At 43.1% G+C, this 17,969-nt stretch overlaps 1 protein-coding gene across 1 annotated transcript; it reads left to right on the top strand. All coding sequences in view use genetic code 11, as the record gives it.

Annotated features, from left to right (window-relative positions):
• Positions 1-9,367: 9,367 nt before the first annotated feature.
• EGR_05704 (Carbonic anhydrase) lies at positions 9,368-12,027 on the top strand (the record flags this gene model as incomplete). The annotated part of the gene is made up of 5 exons (XM_024494953.1): positions 9,368-9,422; positions 9,888-10,094; positions 11,021-11,172; positions 11,336-11,680; positions 11,827-12,027. 5 exons carry the CDS (start codon positions 9,368-9,370, stop codon positions 12,025-12,027), a joined length of 960 nt encoding a protein of 319 aa, XP_024350649.1.
• Positions 12,028-17,969: the final 5,942 nt, after the last annotated feature.

Raw genomic sequence — 17,969 nt, 5'->3', positions numbered from 1 at the left:
TGATTTAGTTTTTGTCAAAAATACCAGAATTTTGTTGCAGAAATCTCATTCAGGACGTTTATGCGTATGGCCGCTTTGTTTGTCGCATATTTGAATGGTTGTGTACGCCTACGGTTAATCATGAGTAGTACCGGTAAAGAGGAGGATTTGCTGTTTACCCACAGAAAGGTTGCTTTAGGTGCTTGTACGAGGCTGGAGTAAAAGCAGTTTAGAGTGAGGAGTCCGCGCAGCTAAACACTCTGTCAAGCAAAAGAGCGAGTCACTGCAAGGTATGCATTCTTCTAGAGACAAAGTGTAGAGGTGCGGTTATCTCTTTTAGCTTAGCATGCTTAAGTATGCTTGAAATTTGTCGCTGTGATCGAATGGTCAAAGTGAAGGAAGCGCTAATACAAGGGATTAACTTTAAGTGGAAATGTTTAGAAACCCCGATCAGCCGAAATCTCACTAGAGGTAGCGAATAACCTGTTCATCGTCACTCGGGCGGGTACTTTCCGCGAGTTATCAACAGCTGAAGAGAGCACCAAAATTTTACATTTATTACCAACGCTCCCCTTTTTTAAAAAAGAATGTATCAAAGTATTACTCCCATCACGAAATAAATTACGAAGTAATTTAGGGACAAAATCCTCGGATTATACTGCCGATGATGTGAGGCCTATTCTTTCCCCATCTCCTTCCTTAAATGCCACCAAAAAAAGGAAAGGTTTTGCTGTAAAAAATGTTAACAGACGCAAATGCTAAACCTAGCCACATGAATGACTTTACCCGTTTAGATGTCCATAAAACTTTTACTGTTAGAAGACTGAAGTAGGTTAAGTGAGTGAGTAAATTATTTTAGAATGAATGTGATGCCTACAATCGCTTTTTACAAAGTACCAACCTTTAGCCTTGGATTATATTCAAAATGGGTGGAAATACCGTATAAATAACTTTATGTGGCACACTCTGTCAGTACTTCAAATCTAGACTGTGACATAAAGGTGTTTTTTTTACAAGATTATATTTCAGTGTTGCATTATGCCCACTTGTCACCTGTCAATTGCCATAAAAGTAGACGAGTACCGAGATTCGGTTTGCGAATGTGGTAGAATCCATTACGTTAACAAAATATGCTACCCATGGGTTTCCTTTGATCATCTGGCAATTAGAAGAAGACTTTCCCCATTCTAAATTTCCACTAAGTAATGCTACAAGAAGGGCTCACAAATAATCGGCGTTCTTGAGCATACAGTAAAACGAAGTGTAAAATCACTACAGAAATCTCCTCCACTTTATTCTTTTTCCTTAATTTGTTTTGCTTTGAAGCTTCGTCTCCAGTGATCCCCGAGAAGAGCTTAGAAACTAGAGGCCTCAATTTTTTGCACCTCTACTACGGTGACCCTCGTGGACACAACTGGCAGAGCCCGGGGATTCATTGGCATCTTGCCCTGTGGGGACGCGTCATCCTGCCCTCCGCCTCACAAGCATGGCATTTGCAAAGCCCCATTTGTAGGAATAGTTGTGCAAATCCAGCCATTCAACAAATAATGACGTTTTCACCTACTACCACATAAGGCTTTCTGCTATCACCCATTTAGCTAAGACGAACACGAAAAAGGTCCTCTTTTATTGCTACTTTCCTCCACTTACAGACCTTCATAACAATATCATGCCAGGTTTCATGGTGATTTGATTGCCGATGTCTGGTGTGGGTATGTAATGGAAACCATCGCGTTAGCCAATAAAAAACCTTTGGCATGGGTTTTCTCATATTTTCCAACATTTTTAGTATATGTTTACCTGTCGTGCCTTGTCACCTCCCGAATTATAATATAACGCATCGATTCCGCGAATGGCTTCTTGTTGGTTTGTGCATGGGCGGTATGGATGCCTGAGTCTCCACAGCGTCATGATAAAAGAAAGAACACCAAACGCTAACCACCTAACAACCCGACATCTCACATTTGAAAGTGGCGTCGCTGGTAATGGTGGCAGCAGCTGCTCCACTCTAACAGCTTCTTTGCCAAAGTCTTCAAATCACAAACAAATGTGACCATAATTAAGGACGTAGTCGAAACCTACTGTCGGCATGGAGCAGACCATTCTATACCTATCCTGATTCAACAGCTCCCAAACTAAGTACATAGAACGTGGGTGCCACTTTCAATCATTCATTTCATATCCCTCATATGAACGACAGCATTTCTGTCTGGGTACGCTTAACAGGCAGGCAGGGTGGCCTCTCCAACTAAGTGGATGCAGCTCAACTAGACACCACTCATCGTCACCACAACCAAACTTTATTGGAAACCGTCTCTTTACGTCACTCACGTCCTGCAATTTACGTGACCAACAGTGACTACACATATGCCCTCCACATCTGCTGGCAGTACATCTACTTCATGATTGTGCCAGCAATACCCTTGGTAGTCAAACAACACTTTCAAAGAAATGTACAAATAAAGATGAAAGTCAAGTAATGTATGCATGTTTGAATCGCTGTCAATTGCCTGTCAAGTGTGGGGCACATCCACTGCCTCCTACTGCCAGTGGCGCTATTCCTCCTCCTACAAAGCAATATAAAAGATGGGAGTCACTCCATCGCTTCCTCTTCTGTCACTCTCATCACTTTATTCATGCGATGCACAACCAATCATTTTGTTGGATGGATAACACACCACTACAGGCTGATGGCGATGTAGGCACTGCATACTAGCGGAATCAAGGATGTGTCTTGCTGTAAGAAGGAGGAATTACTCTTCAGAATCCATGGCTGATAATTCGTCATGTCCGTTGAATCAAACGTCACTTTTGCAATGCCGCCGTGAAGTAAGATCCGTCGCAATGGTGATGTAACCATGCAGGCGCCTCTATATCCACGCTTTCAATAGCCATCTCAGCGACGCGGCTTCCTTTTCACACCTACATTCACACCTTCAAGTCCTATCCATATCTTCAGGTTGGCACCTTCTTTAGGTCAACACCCAAATAATCTGGAAGCCTAAAAAACAGGGATCCAGAAGCCCTTAAGAAATATTGTTCTGCCGCCAATGCTGACGTGTCATATTTTCCCGACTTATTTCTTCATTTAAGAACAATGTTTTGTCCAAAATCTCTCACAAACTTGTGGCATTTGGTGAACAAATTATCAAGTGGGCTGTTTTTTGACCTAGTGCAAGTAATGCTTGCTGTTTTGGAGATGTAGGGTTGTGCATAAAATTGTCTCCCAAATGTACAGAAGAGCTGCCAGCTTGCTGACAGGAATGGATTAGCGAGAATCCTTTTGGTGGTGGAGGATTGTCAGTTCATCTCCGTTGTTCATACGATGCGTTAACCTCCGGATTTTGAAGTAGCGATAAAAGCGAAAGAAAGTCTTGCACATGAGCAGAGAAATGAGCTTAAAATAGGTACTACTAAGGGTAACGCCCTTTTGTGGTTGCTGATGGAAAAGTGAGTGCATGTAAGTGTGACACTGGGTGGGATGAAAAATTTTACCACTGCACATGATGCACAGGTACTCAAATGATGATGATGATGCTGTTTCATGGAATTACTTTGTGAGTTACCTAATCGGTCGGTACCAGATAGACAGCCACACAGACAGGCAGGTCATGCATGTGAGTTAAAAACCGTCTCACCTATCCTTGCGATCGGTGAGTGGGATAGCTGAGTGACCTTTTTACAAGGCATCTCTCATTGCCAAGTGGAATGACTGCCATCTTAGGCATTTGACACCACCATCAGTAGAACGGGCCCATTTGTCGCATACGCATTAATGGGATTTTATGTGGGAAGGATATTTCAGGGCATAAAATACTTGCCCAGTCGCAACTCAGACTAAATGGGATTCTAATCTCGAGACTCTTTGCATTTTCTTGTGATAAAATAGACAAACCGTCTAGTTCGCTATTGCAAGAGGGAATTTACGCTTTCCATCTGGAAACAATTGTCTTGAGTGGTGGATGCTTAATCCTCCTACATTTAAAATGGCATGTGGAGGTGTAGACTTCTAGCCAGTGACATCAGCCCTCCACAAGGAGCTTAATAGCTCCTGCCTTTTGCTGCCAACAAAGCGTTGTTGAAATGAGTTTCAGTGTTTGCAGTGTTTGACAGTAGTTGCCCTCAGTCAGGAGCAATGACAAATTGACAGGTTGTAACTATTAAGGGTATAGATACAATGATCAGTGGTGAAGAGAGGGACACACGGCTGTTATCCGTACTTTTCTTTCAAAGTGGGATTCAACCACGAAAGCGACAACATGACTGACTGTAGTGGCATGTTGTGACACCTTTATCGCCTACGTGACTTGGCCTTTTGTAAACACTTCAAGCTATTCTGTGAGTCAAAGGTAATCGGTCATACCCTACTAGTGTTGAAGGTACTAAGGCTGAACAATTGTCCTTCCCTCAGTCACCTTTGTCAGATTCATGGTAAGCTTGCGTTTAGCGAGATCGGTTATACGAAAATGGCGTGCCGCGTGGCTGATCGGCGTTGCCTCTCGGTCGCGTATGTCAAGTGGAGGGGTTTCTCCATGTCAGGTGCCAGAATACTTCTCCCCCACACGTGTTTGTCTTCCATTCTCCTAAGATAATGCTTGCCTAGTGAATAGTTGAACCAACCTCCACTCTAATCATCCCAAGATGAAGGGTTGGATCGCCTTTCGAGGATGGAACACATTGGTTGGCGAGGCTTCCATCCGCATATACAGGTAACCTTTGACATCCAACCTTCTCATCTTCATGCTGACATCATTTTAAACGACTCGAAAGGAAGGTGGGTAAAATAATTTGGAGGGTTCGTTTCTTTGCCTACCGGCTGGAGAGGTGGACATGCTCGACTGTTGGTAGGAAGGTTTTTTGCCCACAACAGCATAGCGGTAGCTTGCGAGCAGTCTACACCATCAACCACGGTAAGCGAACTCCTCCTCACCACATTCACATGTAGTACTCTTCCTCAAATCAATCTCTCTCGTACTGAGATATGCTAACTGGAATTCCTCGTTTTGGGATAGAAAGGCCAACTCCGTGGTTCCAGGTGACGATGTCCTTTCTTCCTACAAGGTGTAGTGCATGCATCACCTTCTTCGTGATGAGGTAAATCCAACCTCTTCCCCACACGTCCAATCAAGCAGATGTGCATTTGTGGAAGGACCTCTTCCGTAGACCAATAGCAGGAGGCTTTGGAGCCATGACACCAGGCCTTCCTTCATTACTTCCAACCCTCTGTAATACGCTAGTCTTCTAGGAGTACAGCAAATGCTTCTTAGATAGCAGGTGCCTAAGTTGTTTCCGGTGAGAATTTTTCTCTTTCCTGGAGCTTCTCCGGTAGCCAAAATCCCATAATTTGGCACTTTTACGCTTGAATTTTACAATGGGCAGTATTTGTTCTATGGTTCGTCTGAGATAGGGTGAGAGGACGTTCTAACCTGTTCAATTATAACTGTCTTTCAGCAGTCTGAATCTCTGCGTTCCAGTGAGCACGACCAGTCGAACGATTGTGGATATCCTATCCAGGAGTTTCCCAGTTCTTTGATTGACCAGTACAGAGAGGACTACCTCAACATTTGAGCATTCCGCCTACTTGAATGGGCATCGACCTCAAAAAATAGGTAGACGAATTGAAATACCCTTGCCACCACCACTGTCCATTGTGGTGGACACTCCCATCAACCCTTTCTTGAAGGTTCCGAAAGGTGCACTTTGGCATGCAGCGTGGACGAAGTGCGTCGTGGTTGGGGCAACGATTACCTCTTTACTGTTGGAAGGAGACGGAATACGAAAAGCAGTGGTTGCATTTGTAATGTGAAGAGTGACTTCCCAATTCATCGACCAAATTCGCCCCAAGTCCGTCCACTAATAGCCCGATAATTTGAAGACCTCGAAGCCAATTTGGCCACTAACTTGGTCGCCTCAACTGCTGCTGCTACTGCTTAAAATCTACAAAACAGATTTGATTTTGCTCGTGGCTACGAACATTTTCCATACAATTTATCGCTGCAGCAGCACAAATTAGTTCCACCGAGCCACCCTCATCTGCTAAATTATGCATTCCATTGACGTACGACTCTCGTATCAAACCTGCCATTCCTGTTAAAGCAAAAAAGTCATTGCAGTACTTTGACGGGTCCGCATTGCACCTTCTTATGCATGATTTAGCCCCTGTTTAAAGCTCAATTTGTCTTCGCTTTTACAAGTTATAAAACATCAGGGCACCCACACTCGTAAGAATACAATCCATTGCTTCTTATAACCAATTTGCTGGCGCGATGATAAAGCGAGTATTGTGAAGTTGGTAGGCCCTGCGCTCCAGTGCCATCGACAGAGGACTTTTAGGAGCTTTGCGTGGCAAATTGTGCCGAGAGTCACCAAGGTGGGAGTAATTTAATTACCATGTTCAAATTGTGGTCGTGAGTCGGGAAAAAAGCGGTGTTAAGAGTACTACTATCTGTTGCTCCTTCCACGATGTAGAAGGCATCTTGGATGAAAAGTGGGAGGTAAGCTAGAAGTGGAAGGGGTTTAGTGGTGGGATGATGATGTTAATGATTATTTTAACGGTTCTCAAATTCGTTGTATGCCGCAGCCACATTTTCATTGACAGTGGTAGTATAAAGTGGAACAAATTGAATAGAGCTGAAGCTGACACCCACTTGTCTGTCTGAGCGGTCACGCCTGTCAGCCAATCCGAGGCAGGCGATGTAGGTGTAGAAATGGGCCAATCACGGTGCAACGCCCGCGACGTTAAATATGCAGACTGTGTTGGGTGGGGACTCTTTAGTAATTTAAGTGTTATCTTGCGTAAGTGTCACTTACACCCCATTTGCACAGCTCTTTGTTGCCTCTTTTTGTACTCACAACTGGTTAGGTATGAAATCAAATACCATTTTTTCCCATTCTTCTTTGTAAGGAACTCGGGATTGAGTTTTTACCTATGATTTCCTTCATTAATTTTTATACTGTCAGGCAATTAAAGGTCTTTTTTGTGCACAAGGCTTACACGGATCTTAAGTTGTCAATATTGGGCTTTCTTTTTTGGGTGCGATGCTGCATTTATTATCCCGCTACAAATAACTTGATAGAAAACGCCTCTATCTCTCCGTTGGTAGAAGGTACTTTAAACTAGACAGATTTGTTAAGCGCATTTTTGCTTCTACCGAACTCTTCATAATTGTTCATGTGTCACTGTACTGCAAATTTCCCTTACAGCTACCTTTAGAAATCCTATGGCACTAATGCATTGCCAGAACAGCATTTCCATCTCTGCACCTGATTTATGGTTCTGTGGAGCATCGGGTTCTTTTTAATGCTTCTTACGTGCGTAATGGCTTTTCTGGTCCACGGTCCTCTCACTTTTTATTTCCTACCTCTATGCACAAAAATAGGCTTTTGTAGAAGCAAGCTGACGTGAAGACAAAAAACGGGATTTCAGGTGTCAAGCCTGTGCAGTCAATTTGCATCCTCCGAGGTGGCATACGGCTTGACAATTTTAGCTTTAAGCAGTTCAAAAAATGGTGATTACCTCACTCATTGCCTATTCCACGCTCTTTCAAGTCTTTCTCTGATAACTATGGTAAAGCCCACAAAGTTGGCGTCATTCAGAAGGCTTTAACCCCACAAGATGCTTTTTTTTGACCAGCGCTACTGCTTGTCGCCTTTACCCAACCCATCCATACCTTGCCTTTACCTTTTTTCTTCGTTTATAAATGGTCACAATTTAGCGACGAGACAGTATTCACTGCTGATAGGGCAGATGTGGAAGAATGTTGGATGGAAAGAATTTCTTTATCGCCCCCACACTTTAGGCTGATCATTAACTGTTCTTGACCGTGCACTTTTGGCCTTGATGATCTCACCACAAACCTCATGCTCTGATCAAATTAGGCGGATAAAAAATTCCACGAAAAATTGCCAGCCTGTCTTTGACAATTGACCTAAATTAGCCAAGTGAAATTGTGAATTAACAAAAGTTCTTTAATGCGATAAAAATAATAACTTAACAAATTATTTTTAGGCAGGGTGGAATATCTTGACGTAAAACCAATGAGTTAATTTTTAGGCTGTATGTGGTGGGGCAAGGTCCACGGAGTTTATGTTTGTCGAGCACTTAGTCCTCCAGATGAGCCAATTGGCAGGCGTGAGTCGACTTGCGACATCCTAATGACGTATGTCAGTCTGCAAGATTGGTCCACCAAATTCTTTGTCTCTCGCCATAGGAACTGTCACCCTACCAAAGTAATCGGGAAGTGTTGGTGCCTAAGGCGTAATTCCCACTTGAGAGTTGATGACAAGGAGAGGTTGGGCTCCCTTCAAGCTCTCTTATAAAGCCGGGTAACTTCGAGGTTACTACGCTGATTTCTTTTCTTTCCTTATTTTCTGTACTCTCCACAATTGTTTTGTGTCCTCTGATTTGCCTTCAATAGCTTTTCATCTTGGTTGATAAACGATGTCGAAGTGCACCTGTCTTACGCACCTTACATTAATCTTTCAAAGTTTAGTCCTCAAGCAGTCAAGTGTAAAAATTTAAGTGTCAACACCTACATGAAAAAGAAAATGAGCACAATAGTGTTTGAGTGGAACGGTGCCCTTACATCTTGGCGAAGAGCGCTCTATACCTCCATGACGGAATGAATCCTTTTGGGCTCGCCATCGGTTGAAGAGGGTACTTAAAGTGGGACCAGGTCTATTTTTCCTTGGCGTTTCTTGTCAACCACTGGTATCACATATTGGCATTGAGTGTCACGATTGTTGCCACTGATTGCTTCGGGCCTCTCCGGTCTCCCACTGGCAAAAAACCTTCTCCTCAAAGATCTTCCGATTTTTTTTATTTAGAATCTCTGTAGAAGTGGAATCCAGTGTTAATAGGGTATTTCCAAATCGAATCATAAGTGGGCATGTATACTTCGGTCAGTTTTATGACCTTCGGATGGCACTTTCAATTAATAGAACAAGTCGATATTTGTTAGAAGAACCCTAAAATCGCCCTTTTTATTAGAAAATAGTACAAATTTAACCAAAAAGAAGGGATGGGGAAAAGTGTTATAAAATACAAATCGACGGAGTTACGAATAATACCTTTCTATCTTTTTTCGAAAAATGCCCCTCTTATGACCTTCTCAAAGATGGTTTCGCAAAAAAATTATCTTCCCAAATCCTTTATTACTCTTATATGCGTCCTTACTATGTTTTGTACTTGATTAAATTTTACACATTCCTCCTTTCCCTGTCCCCCAGCCAGTACGATACGTTTAAAGCGGTGGCAAAGTGACAGCATCTCTAGCGGGACACCGGAAATTCACATTTACGGATGTTCTCCTTTTTACTTGTTTTTTTTTTTGGAAAAAAGCTAATTGCACTTTTTTTCTGTTTTAGGATGGATAAATAAATTTATAGAATGGGCACGCTACTGGGCCTTACTCTCCTCTTCCTTCTCTCCTTCTCTTCAGCTAGTGAGATTGGGTTTCCTTTCTACCCCCTTAAAAAACTAAATTGCATAAAAACACTCAGATAGGTTGGCATTTTTATATTAATGCCAAAAAAGTTCAAAATATTTTAGATAAGAAGTGAAATGAGTTAGTAGAGCAAGATGGCCTACAAGGTGTCGGGTGTAACTAACCATCAAAGCGAATAATTTGGGTCATTCAACTTTAGGCATTTTTAAGTAATACATGGTAAAGTAAGAGTTAAATAAGACCCCCACTTCCTCCCAAATGCGTCAAAAAATGGAGGAGTCCGATAGTACTTTTTGTGGGACCGGATAACAGCTAACAGAGGTGACATAAACAGAACGTCAGAGCATTAAGTCAGTGAGAAAACAAAAGTAGATAGTAAACATTCACCCTGTGTCAAAGCCGAAATCTATTCAATTTGGATAAAGAACAAATTCTTTTACTTTCTTACTAACAATTTTTAAGGCCACTGGTCCTACACAAACGAAAACTCTTCGGAGGAGAAGTGGGGCGAGGTAGCTAGCAAGATGTGCAAAGGATCGAAACAGTCGCCAATCCCTCTCTCCTACGCGGATTCCATCTACGATCCTCATTTGAAGCCTATCGGTGTCTACCAAAACGGCACCTTTGGTGTCGATGAAACCTTCGTTATGAGTAACAACGGCCACACGCGTAAGTCTGTCCCCAGATGACGTTGCACAGGAGACAAACCTTAAAGTAGATCTTTCACTTCCCATATTTAAGAAGAAGTCCTGTGTAATCGTCTACTACACGACCACTCCACAATCTTTTTTTTTCCACTTCTGAGTAGTCCATCTGCAACACTTTCACGGATTTTTCTTCCTGACTCCTCAACACAACCCTCTTTGAGTGACGTGAGGAAATTTTGTCAGATGGTATTCCATCATAACGAGGCGGATTTCAAAGAGTTTACAGACGCCGCTGAGATTAATTGGTTTGGTATGCCTTAAAGTTGAAGGATATTCTACAACAAGCACACTTCATGCCGAATTCGCATTGCGTGGGAATTGTGTAGTCAAGAGCAAAGTCACTTATTAAATCACACAGCAAGGCGAAGTGAACTCTTGAGGCTGTGCTTCTCCTTCACCACCTCTTTCCACCTTTTGTTTGGGGAGGGATCCCCACCCATGTAAGATTTTCCCAGGCTCTTGCTAAATAAGGAGGCTTGGGCTCATCATTTCTTTGTGAATTGAGTAGACGCTGGAAATTTCGGTCTCGCACTATTTCAGTATGTAAGTCTCTACACATTGGGTCATCTGCAGCGGAAAATTTTCTTCTGCATTTACTTACCACTTTACTGTGTTGTAAGTTTTCTTTGGAGCATCAGAGAACAAAAGTTTAAGAGGTGTTCAGTACACCGCACCGCACAGCTGCCTATGTAGGCCGTGTCAATCTGGAAGGTAACTGACTACCCAAGTTCGACAGTCTTAGGAGGCTGGTAGAAATGGCTCCATGTCGTCAATGTGGATGTCAAATCACCAGCAACCGAAAAAGGCCCCTTCAAGTATTTATAGACCATCTATTGGTGTGTACGTGTCGATTTAACTAACCAAATCTCCTCCTCTTTCTACTTCCAGTTGTTGTCAACATCGACTCGTGTCACTACTTCTTGAACCTCCAAGATACGCGGGATATGAAGTTCTGCATCACCCAGTTTCACTTTCACTGGGGTAATAAAAGCTCTGTTGGCTCGGAGCATAGCATTGATGGCAAATTCTTCCCCCTTGAGGTGACGTCAATCCATACTACTTACAAATGCACTTGGTTTATAAGTAGTTCACAGATGGGTCATCTATAAATTGTGGAAGAAAATTAACTCTAAGTACAGTTTATAACGGTAGCACTCGCTTTCATTTCAAAAACTTAATCATCAACTTGTTTTTTTTTCTCAGATGCACATCGTGTCGTATGACCGAACGTTATACGCAAACTTCTCGGAGGCCTCTAAAGGGGTGAACGGATTAGCCGTGTTAGGTCTTGTGTTTCTGGAGGACCAAAATATTCCACGCGAAAAAACCTTACTCTATAATATGGGTGCCTTTTTGCAGAAGGTGACGGAGGTCGAGCGCCCCAATCATAAAGCTAACCTCCCTCCTTTCCCGGTGAATGCGCTATTAGATATTGGTGACGCCAATACACGCTACTTTCGATATGAGGGCTCGCTGACCACCCCTCCTTGCACGGAAAATGTCTACTGGACAGTGATTGGAACCCCAGTGCCAGTTAGCCCTCGACAGGTAAGCGATGGTGCAAATGACTAATTGGTATGTAGCTAAACCGATATTCAAGTTAAACCGGGACTACGGGATATACGCGTTAACACCAATCACCCGTAGTAGTCAAAACCTTTCTGCAAAAAAATTTTTTGTTCTGTTTATTTTAGCTTGAGGCAATGCGATTTCTGCAATTCGCCAGTGAGGAAAAGGAGGTTAAAATGGCGAATAACTACAGAAAACTGAAGTCGGTCAATCCGGCCAACGTTGTAGTTTCTCGTGTGATTTTCCGCTCTTGGAATGCCACACCTCGAATGATCGCTTCCTCCCTTATCCTCCTCCTCCTCCTCCTAGTTCCACTTCTCATTTAAAAAGTGGAGCACAGTTGATACAGATTTCTCGGGGACTACTTCTTTCATTAACTTTTAAACCCTCTCCCAATAGTTTATTATATATGCTTAACAGATGAACATGAGGCTGCTGCCCATTTATCACCTACCTGCTTATGTAACAGTCAAGTAGACTGCTATCTGTCGTAAATGCGTAACTTTTTAATGGTGCATAGGAAGCAATATCCCTGTTGGTTTCTCAAATTCCTAGAATGGGATTGCTTGCCATCAAGAGTCTTGATATGCAATCCATAGGCTATCTATCCACCCCACTTTTTTGGTAAGAGGTGCTGCTTTATTGTGTATCTTGCTGATATTCTTTACATTATATCCCATTTTATGCAAGTCGATCTTGTAAAGAAGGTGGCGGTCTCTCCAAAACGTGTTCAAGTCACGCCGGGACTTGTGAGTTTACAAGTGAATGGAAGCCGATTCCGTGGAATGAACATTCTCCACTCATTCCGTAGCTAATGCGAACTATATCTACTTAGTACTTTTGGTAGCACTTCCCCATCGTTTGTGAATCAGCTTTAATCAGAGGAGATTTGTTGGTGTGGTTGGACCTCCAGAAGATAGTTTGCAGGCTTTGCCCTCGCGCTGGAGGTGGAAGATCCTCATTTCACCAGCGCTTTATTCTTTGTCCTGACTACGAGGTAAAGAATCAGGTATCTGGCTTTTGCTGTGTGGATTGACTCGGTGATTTGGAAAACCCTTCTGCATTGGTCGATGGCGGAAAGCGGTTCCGGCACCCAACTTTCCGAACTTACGAAGGTGTAGTGCTTGCTGCTGCTAGGCCAACTCTTTCCTTGTATCCTCTCAAGAGAGCTTATTAAGGCATCGAGTTGGAGTCCAGGTGGGTGTTCGATGGGACAAGCTTTCCTCCACCGAAATGTTTGCTGTAAGCGGAAATCATCAGCGGTCCTCTTTGCGACATTTAGAAGGAACTGCATAACGCACACACATACTACCATTGTTGCCTGCCATCTTGATTAACGGTCATCTGGGTGGAATGGCCCACAAAACAACGTGCGCCGGCCATCGAGGCGTGAGAGGACAGAATTGCCGCCTCCTACTGGTGCCCCTTTATGTTGGTAACATGAAAAGTGGTGGTTGGAGCTGAACCGACTTCACTTTGCAGACCGATTTCGATGCCTCCCGCAGCCTACGGAGAGGAATTAAACCTTCACCTTTCATTGCACCCTCGTATACATTGGATCGTCGGTTTATTCGCACAGAACTGATAATCTGGATATCTGTCAGTCCGTTGATGCGATCTTTTCGGTACATCTGCTATGCCTTCTCGCATCTGTCTTGCTTCTTTCCACGCTATATTCCAACATTTAAGCGTTATGAGCTACTGACCTCCAAACCAGAGTAATCAAGAGCTGAGACCTTGGAAAGACGTGATCTTGAGCTTTGACAAGCTGAATAAACTGGGATTATGGCGTGTGGATACGTGCCTGCTGGCTGGACTATTAAGGCTCTAGGATTGTCACCATTCTCATATATTTATATCAATTTAGTTGACCTTGACCTTGCTTCATGTATATATATATATGGCGTTCGCCTCCATGTCCCAGTAGACGACGAAACGAACTCAAAGTGGATCAAATGGAGGAAGGCTCTAGAAAGTCTGAGGGATTGGATTTCAAAAAGCGACTATCGGGGACTTTATAATGGGACTATTTTTTTAGGAGTTGTTGATACCTCCAATACGTTTGTCCCTCAAATCCTGAGAAGAGGCGACGTCTTGAATACTGCATGTAATCCGATTCAAACTGATTGACCAATTAATCGGCCATTTGCCAGACTTTCTTTGCAGCCAACAATGATGTTGTAGTTCGGTTCAATACCAATTTCTCTCTAACCATAATTCATTGGTTTAAGACGTGCTTCCTAGCGTCAAATCTGTCTCTTACTCATTTGGTATTTGGAATTTAAAGAAGCAGTAGCAGAAAATAAATTGTCTAATAAGTGGGATGATTTCTTTCAGTTGTGCAACTTGATTTACTACTCGGGCCCTCAATTGCGTGGCAGTAACCACTCTCTTGAGTTCTTTCAAAACCACCAAGTAATTAGAGGTATTGTAGCACCCTTAGGCTTTCCTGAGGACGAAAGATGCTATAATGATGGGGTAGAGAATGCATTGCCGATGTACAGAAGGACTGAGAGGATCCTGGTATAGCCCAAAGGCCGTGCCGCCCAGTGGAAGTAAAATCACAGAGTTTTAAGTGTCCGCGAAACCAAACCAAAGAGGTAGCCAGATGAGAAAAGTATTACAGATGTATGCATTCTAACAATAAATAGCTTCCTGAAAGGTTCGGCGTCTACCACCAATCAGCGATCTCCGCACCTCAAATCAATGAACAAACCAATTAGCAAAAAGTTGACCTTTTTGGACTAATATGTGGACCTGCTCTGTGAATCGTCGTCAAGCGTATGGAAGACAAATTTCTCCCCTTTGACTAGATTATCCGAGTAATTAATTCAAATGAAAGCTACAAATCACATCTTTTGGTGTTTTTGGCCAAATTCAAGGGCACTATGGATTGTGGTTGCATTTGTCGACACTTTGATTTATCACAAAAAGAAGAACGAATAAAATTTATCCCACATTTCGGCACTTCTATTTCAAGAATGAGGTCATTTCCAATTGTAAGAGGTCAGTGCTCCTTGTGTTGTAAGGATCCACCAATATCCTTTTCCACCCTGTTCTAACGCATCAATTATCAAAACCTGAATTATACACCAAGTGGAGAGAACAAGGCAAAAGACATTTTGGCCAAATTGGGACACCCGATACTGTTATATCAGGGTGGAACAGATTACTTGCGTCGTCTTTGATGCCCCTGATGCTCCCCTGATACAACGACATCCCTGTTGAATGGATCACAAAAAGGTGACTTTTGTCTAATTTTTGGAGACAAAGACACTGTACCATTCATTTTATACATTGGAAAATATGACTGTTTTTCACCTTTAAGTGTGATAACACTTTGTCACCTTCTCATCCATTATAGAAAAGGGTTTAATTTTCTGTAATGGCAATTTGCATCTCGCCACTTTGCTATCTCTTCTGATACTGGACTGTTAAACTGGAATCTATTTAACTAGGATGACGGCATAAGATGCGACCCTCTTAGGCAATTGCGTAATATCGCATTTTCTTTGGTCATTACCAAGGCACCAATTCGTCTGCCTCTGAAAGTCATGGCAATGGTGGGTTGGCGAGGTGATTTTACGGTGGTATGGAAGAGCTGCACTTTTGCATGCATAAATGGCATTATAGCTATGCCAACTTTCGCCGCCGTCGTTGTAGCAAGGTGGGCGGAAAGAAACTTGTCGGTGCAAGTCACGTCTCAGCCGAGGTTGGCTTTCGAAATGACAGGCACAAAAAGGTCTGCTGCCACTGTAATGGCAACAACGCATGGACAGCTGCATCACTCGGGGACCCTCACTCATGAGTTGTGGTGTGTACGTGCTGTCTGGTAGAGGTTCCTGTCAACGTGGGTGTAAAAACCGAGTCCGGACGCATCACCTCGTAGAGAATACTTCATGTGGACAATGTGGTGATGAGTTGCAAACGGATAAAATGGGGCCGTTAATTTAAGCGTAATTTCGGCCGTGGTGGTTTCCGTCCCAATCTCCAGGTTCCGTTTCGCATTATAGCTTGCCACGGTTTCGGCATCAGTGGTTAAGTTAGACAGGCCGTCCAAGGATGTTTCAATCTAACTGACGAGGCTATCCGCGTGTCTCGTCATCTCGTCCTACCACCTGATTTCACGTTTGTAAATGATCACCGCCAACGCAACGGTTTACAACTATTTTCCAAATTTCTCTTTCACAAGCCGCCTTTTTGTGAATTCTCAAGTCTCTATTCTCCAATTTTCGTGGATCTCTTCCAGAGTTCTTTATTTCTCTTCGATGTAGCCACCTGAAAATTGGGGGTGGTTAAATATTCATCACACCAGCATAAGAATTTAAGAGTTCTTCAGGTTATGGAGGAACGACCACAAGTGGAAAACTCATCCCATCCCAACGGAGATGGATCTGTGCTTTGAACACACATGCCCCGCTCCACAATACCAGGCCTGTGATTAAGTGCCTTTTCCTTCCCCTTTGGGACAATTTACCTAGACGTTTCTCAGTGCTCAGAACCGAAGGATGAAAAGCCTACCTTCAGACTTCAAGGACAGCCATAGTGTTGAACAGAAGACATCACACGGCACAGGTGGGTACAACCGTAGTAGCCTGCTTGTCTACCTTTCAGTCTCAGTAATGGACCACTTAGGGGCTCCGTCACTACACCTCCCCAGTTTTTTTTGTGTACGTAGCTGATACATATGCTATCCAAGTGTTTTGTCTTCTTTCCTCCGCAGGGAATTCTCGGGGCGCTACACATCCACGTAATGTGGCAAAGGAGATGCAAAAAACTATTTCGTACAATGAATCGACCTTTTCTGTATAAAAAGGGGGTTTTTTGAAAAGAAGCCAAGAAAGTTATCATAAAGGAACCCAACATGTCTGCTTGCCAATTACCGGCTGACTGGATGCTGTTTCATCCCTCCTAAAGGCAACCCAAGGGACAGGTGATAAGCCCTTGTCAAAAAATCAAAAGAAAACAGCATTGTAAAGTGTTCACCAATCAGTGCTGATAGGAGCCATGCGAATGGACGCATAAAAGAACTTAAGGGTCGGTTTTACAAGAAGTTTTGTTGCCACGCTACCACTCCCGACCCTCACCTTCATTGGCGATTTCTGTCTGGGCTGGGACCGAGCCTGGGATGCCCCGATACGGCCAGAGTGGCAACTCGGCCAAACGTCCCGGTTTGACTTGAATGGTGATGGTAAATGATTGGGGAATTAAAGGAAGATTTCTCCGGGATTTTTGTAGTAATTTTTGAGGAAGGCGATTTAAGAGATGGCTCAAGAAGCATGCGAATCCAACATAGTTGCTTGGCTCCTTCGGTCTCTCTTATCGGTTATGTCGAATCAAATCACCTCATAATCGTTTTTTTAAATAAACTCTATTTAGAAAGGCAGTGTCTCAAGATTTCCTGTAATACTCAGGGAGAATACGTAATTCTCGACGCACAGTCGGGGACCTGAATCTACTGGCAGGACCCAGAGACCAGGCCGCTAGGCAAAGGTACAATGGCGGAGCTCCTAAGTATTCCATTACCAAAACTGAGAGAATAAAAATTGAAGCATTACAAAGAATGTAAAAAGTAGCAAAAGTGTAAGTTTTTGTAACTTTTTTTGGAAGATGGCCGCCATTAACTTGGAAAGAAGTTTGCCTCTACCCCACAAATCATCCAAACAACGAAAGCGTAGTCGGCGTCTATTAAAGCAAAAGACATTTTTTGTTTTAACCAGTTCCCTGAGTATTTTGTTTAGTTGGGATGCAATCCAGAACTCTTTATTTAAGCTCAACTAGATTTTTTAATAATTTTGCTTACTGAAGACGCCTTTTTGTAAGGAGGAAGGTGGAAAAAAATGTGGATGAATCCGAGCATAAGCTGAAACACATTTCTACTAGACAACAAATACCGAAGGTCAAGTATGGAAAATTTGTCAAAATATGGCCAAATCAGCGGCAGCGACTATCCACTGCTGACCACCAGTGTGTGTTGGCTTTGCAGTAGTCAGGGGGTCCGTTTTTACTGATCAGCAACATTCACCCCTGGTTAGTGTTCAAACTGTGAAGCAAAGCTTGCCTACAGAAAATGATGGATGAATGAGTGGATGAATGAATGGATGGATACAAAATGAACGGATGGTACGGGATGGATGGCCACAGGATGGATTAATGGATTTATGCTGGATGGATGGATACGGGATGGATGGTTGTATACGGGCAGATGGCCGAAGTCAAAATTTAATGATTTCTCGTGTCTTTAAAACTTGGGCTCTCACCTCGGAGG

Source organism: Echinococcus granulosus (assembly GCF_000524195.1).
Source record: "Echinococcus granulosus chromosome Unknown EG_S00044, whole genome shotgun sequence".
Lineage (NCBI taxonomy): Eukaryota > Metazoa > Platyhelminthes > Cestoda > Cyclophyllidea > Taeniidae > Echinococcus > Echinococcus granulosus.
This window is presented reverse-complemented; position numbering and strand designations above follow the sequence as displayed.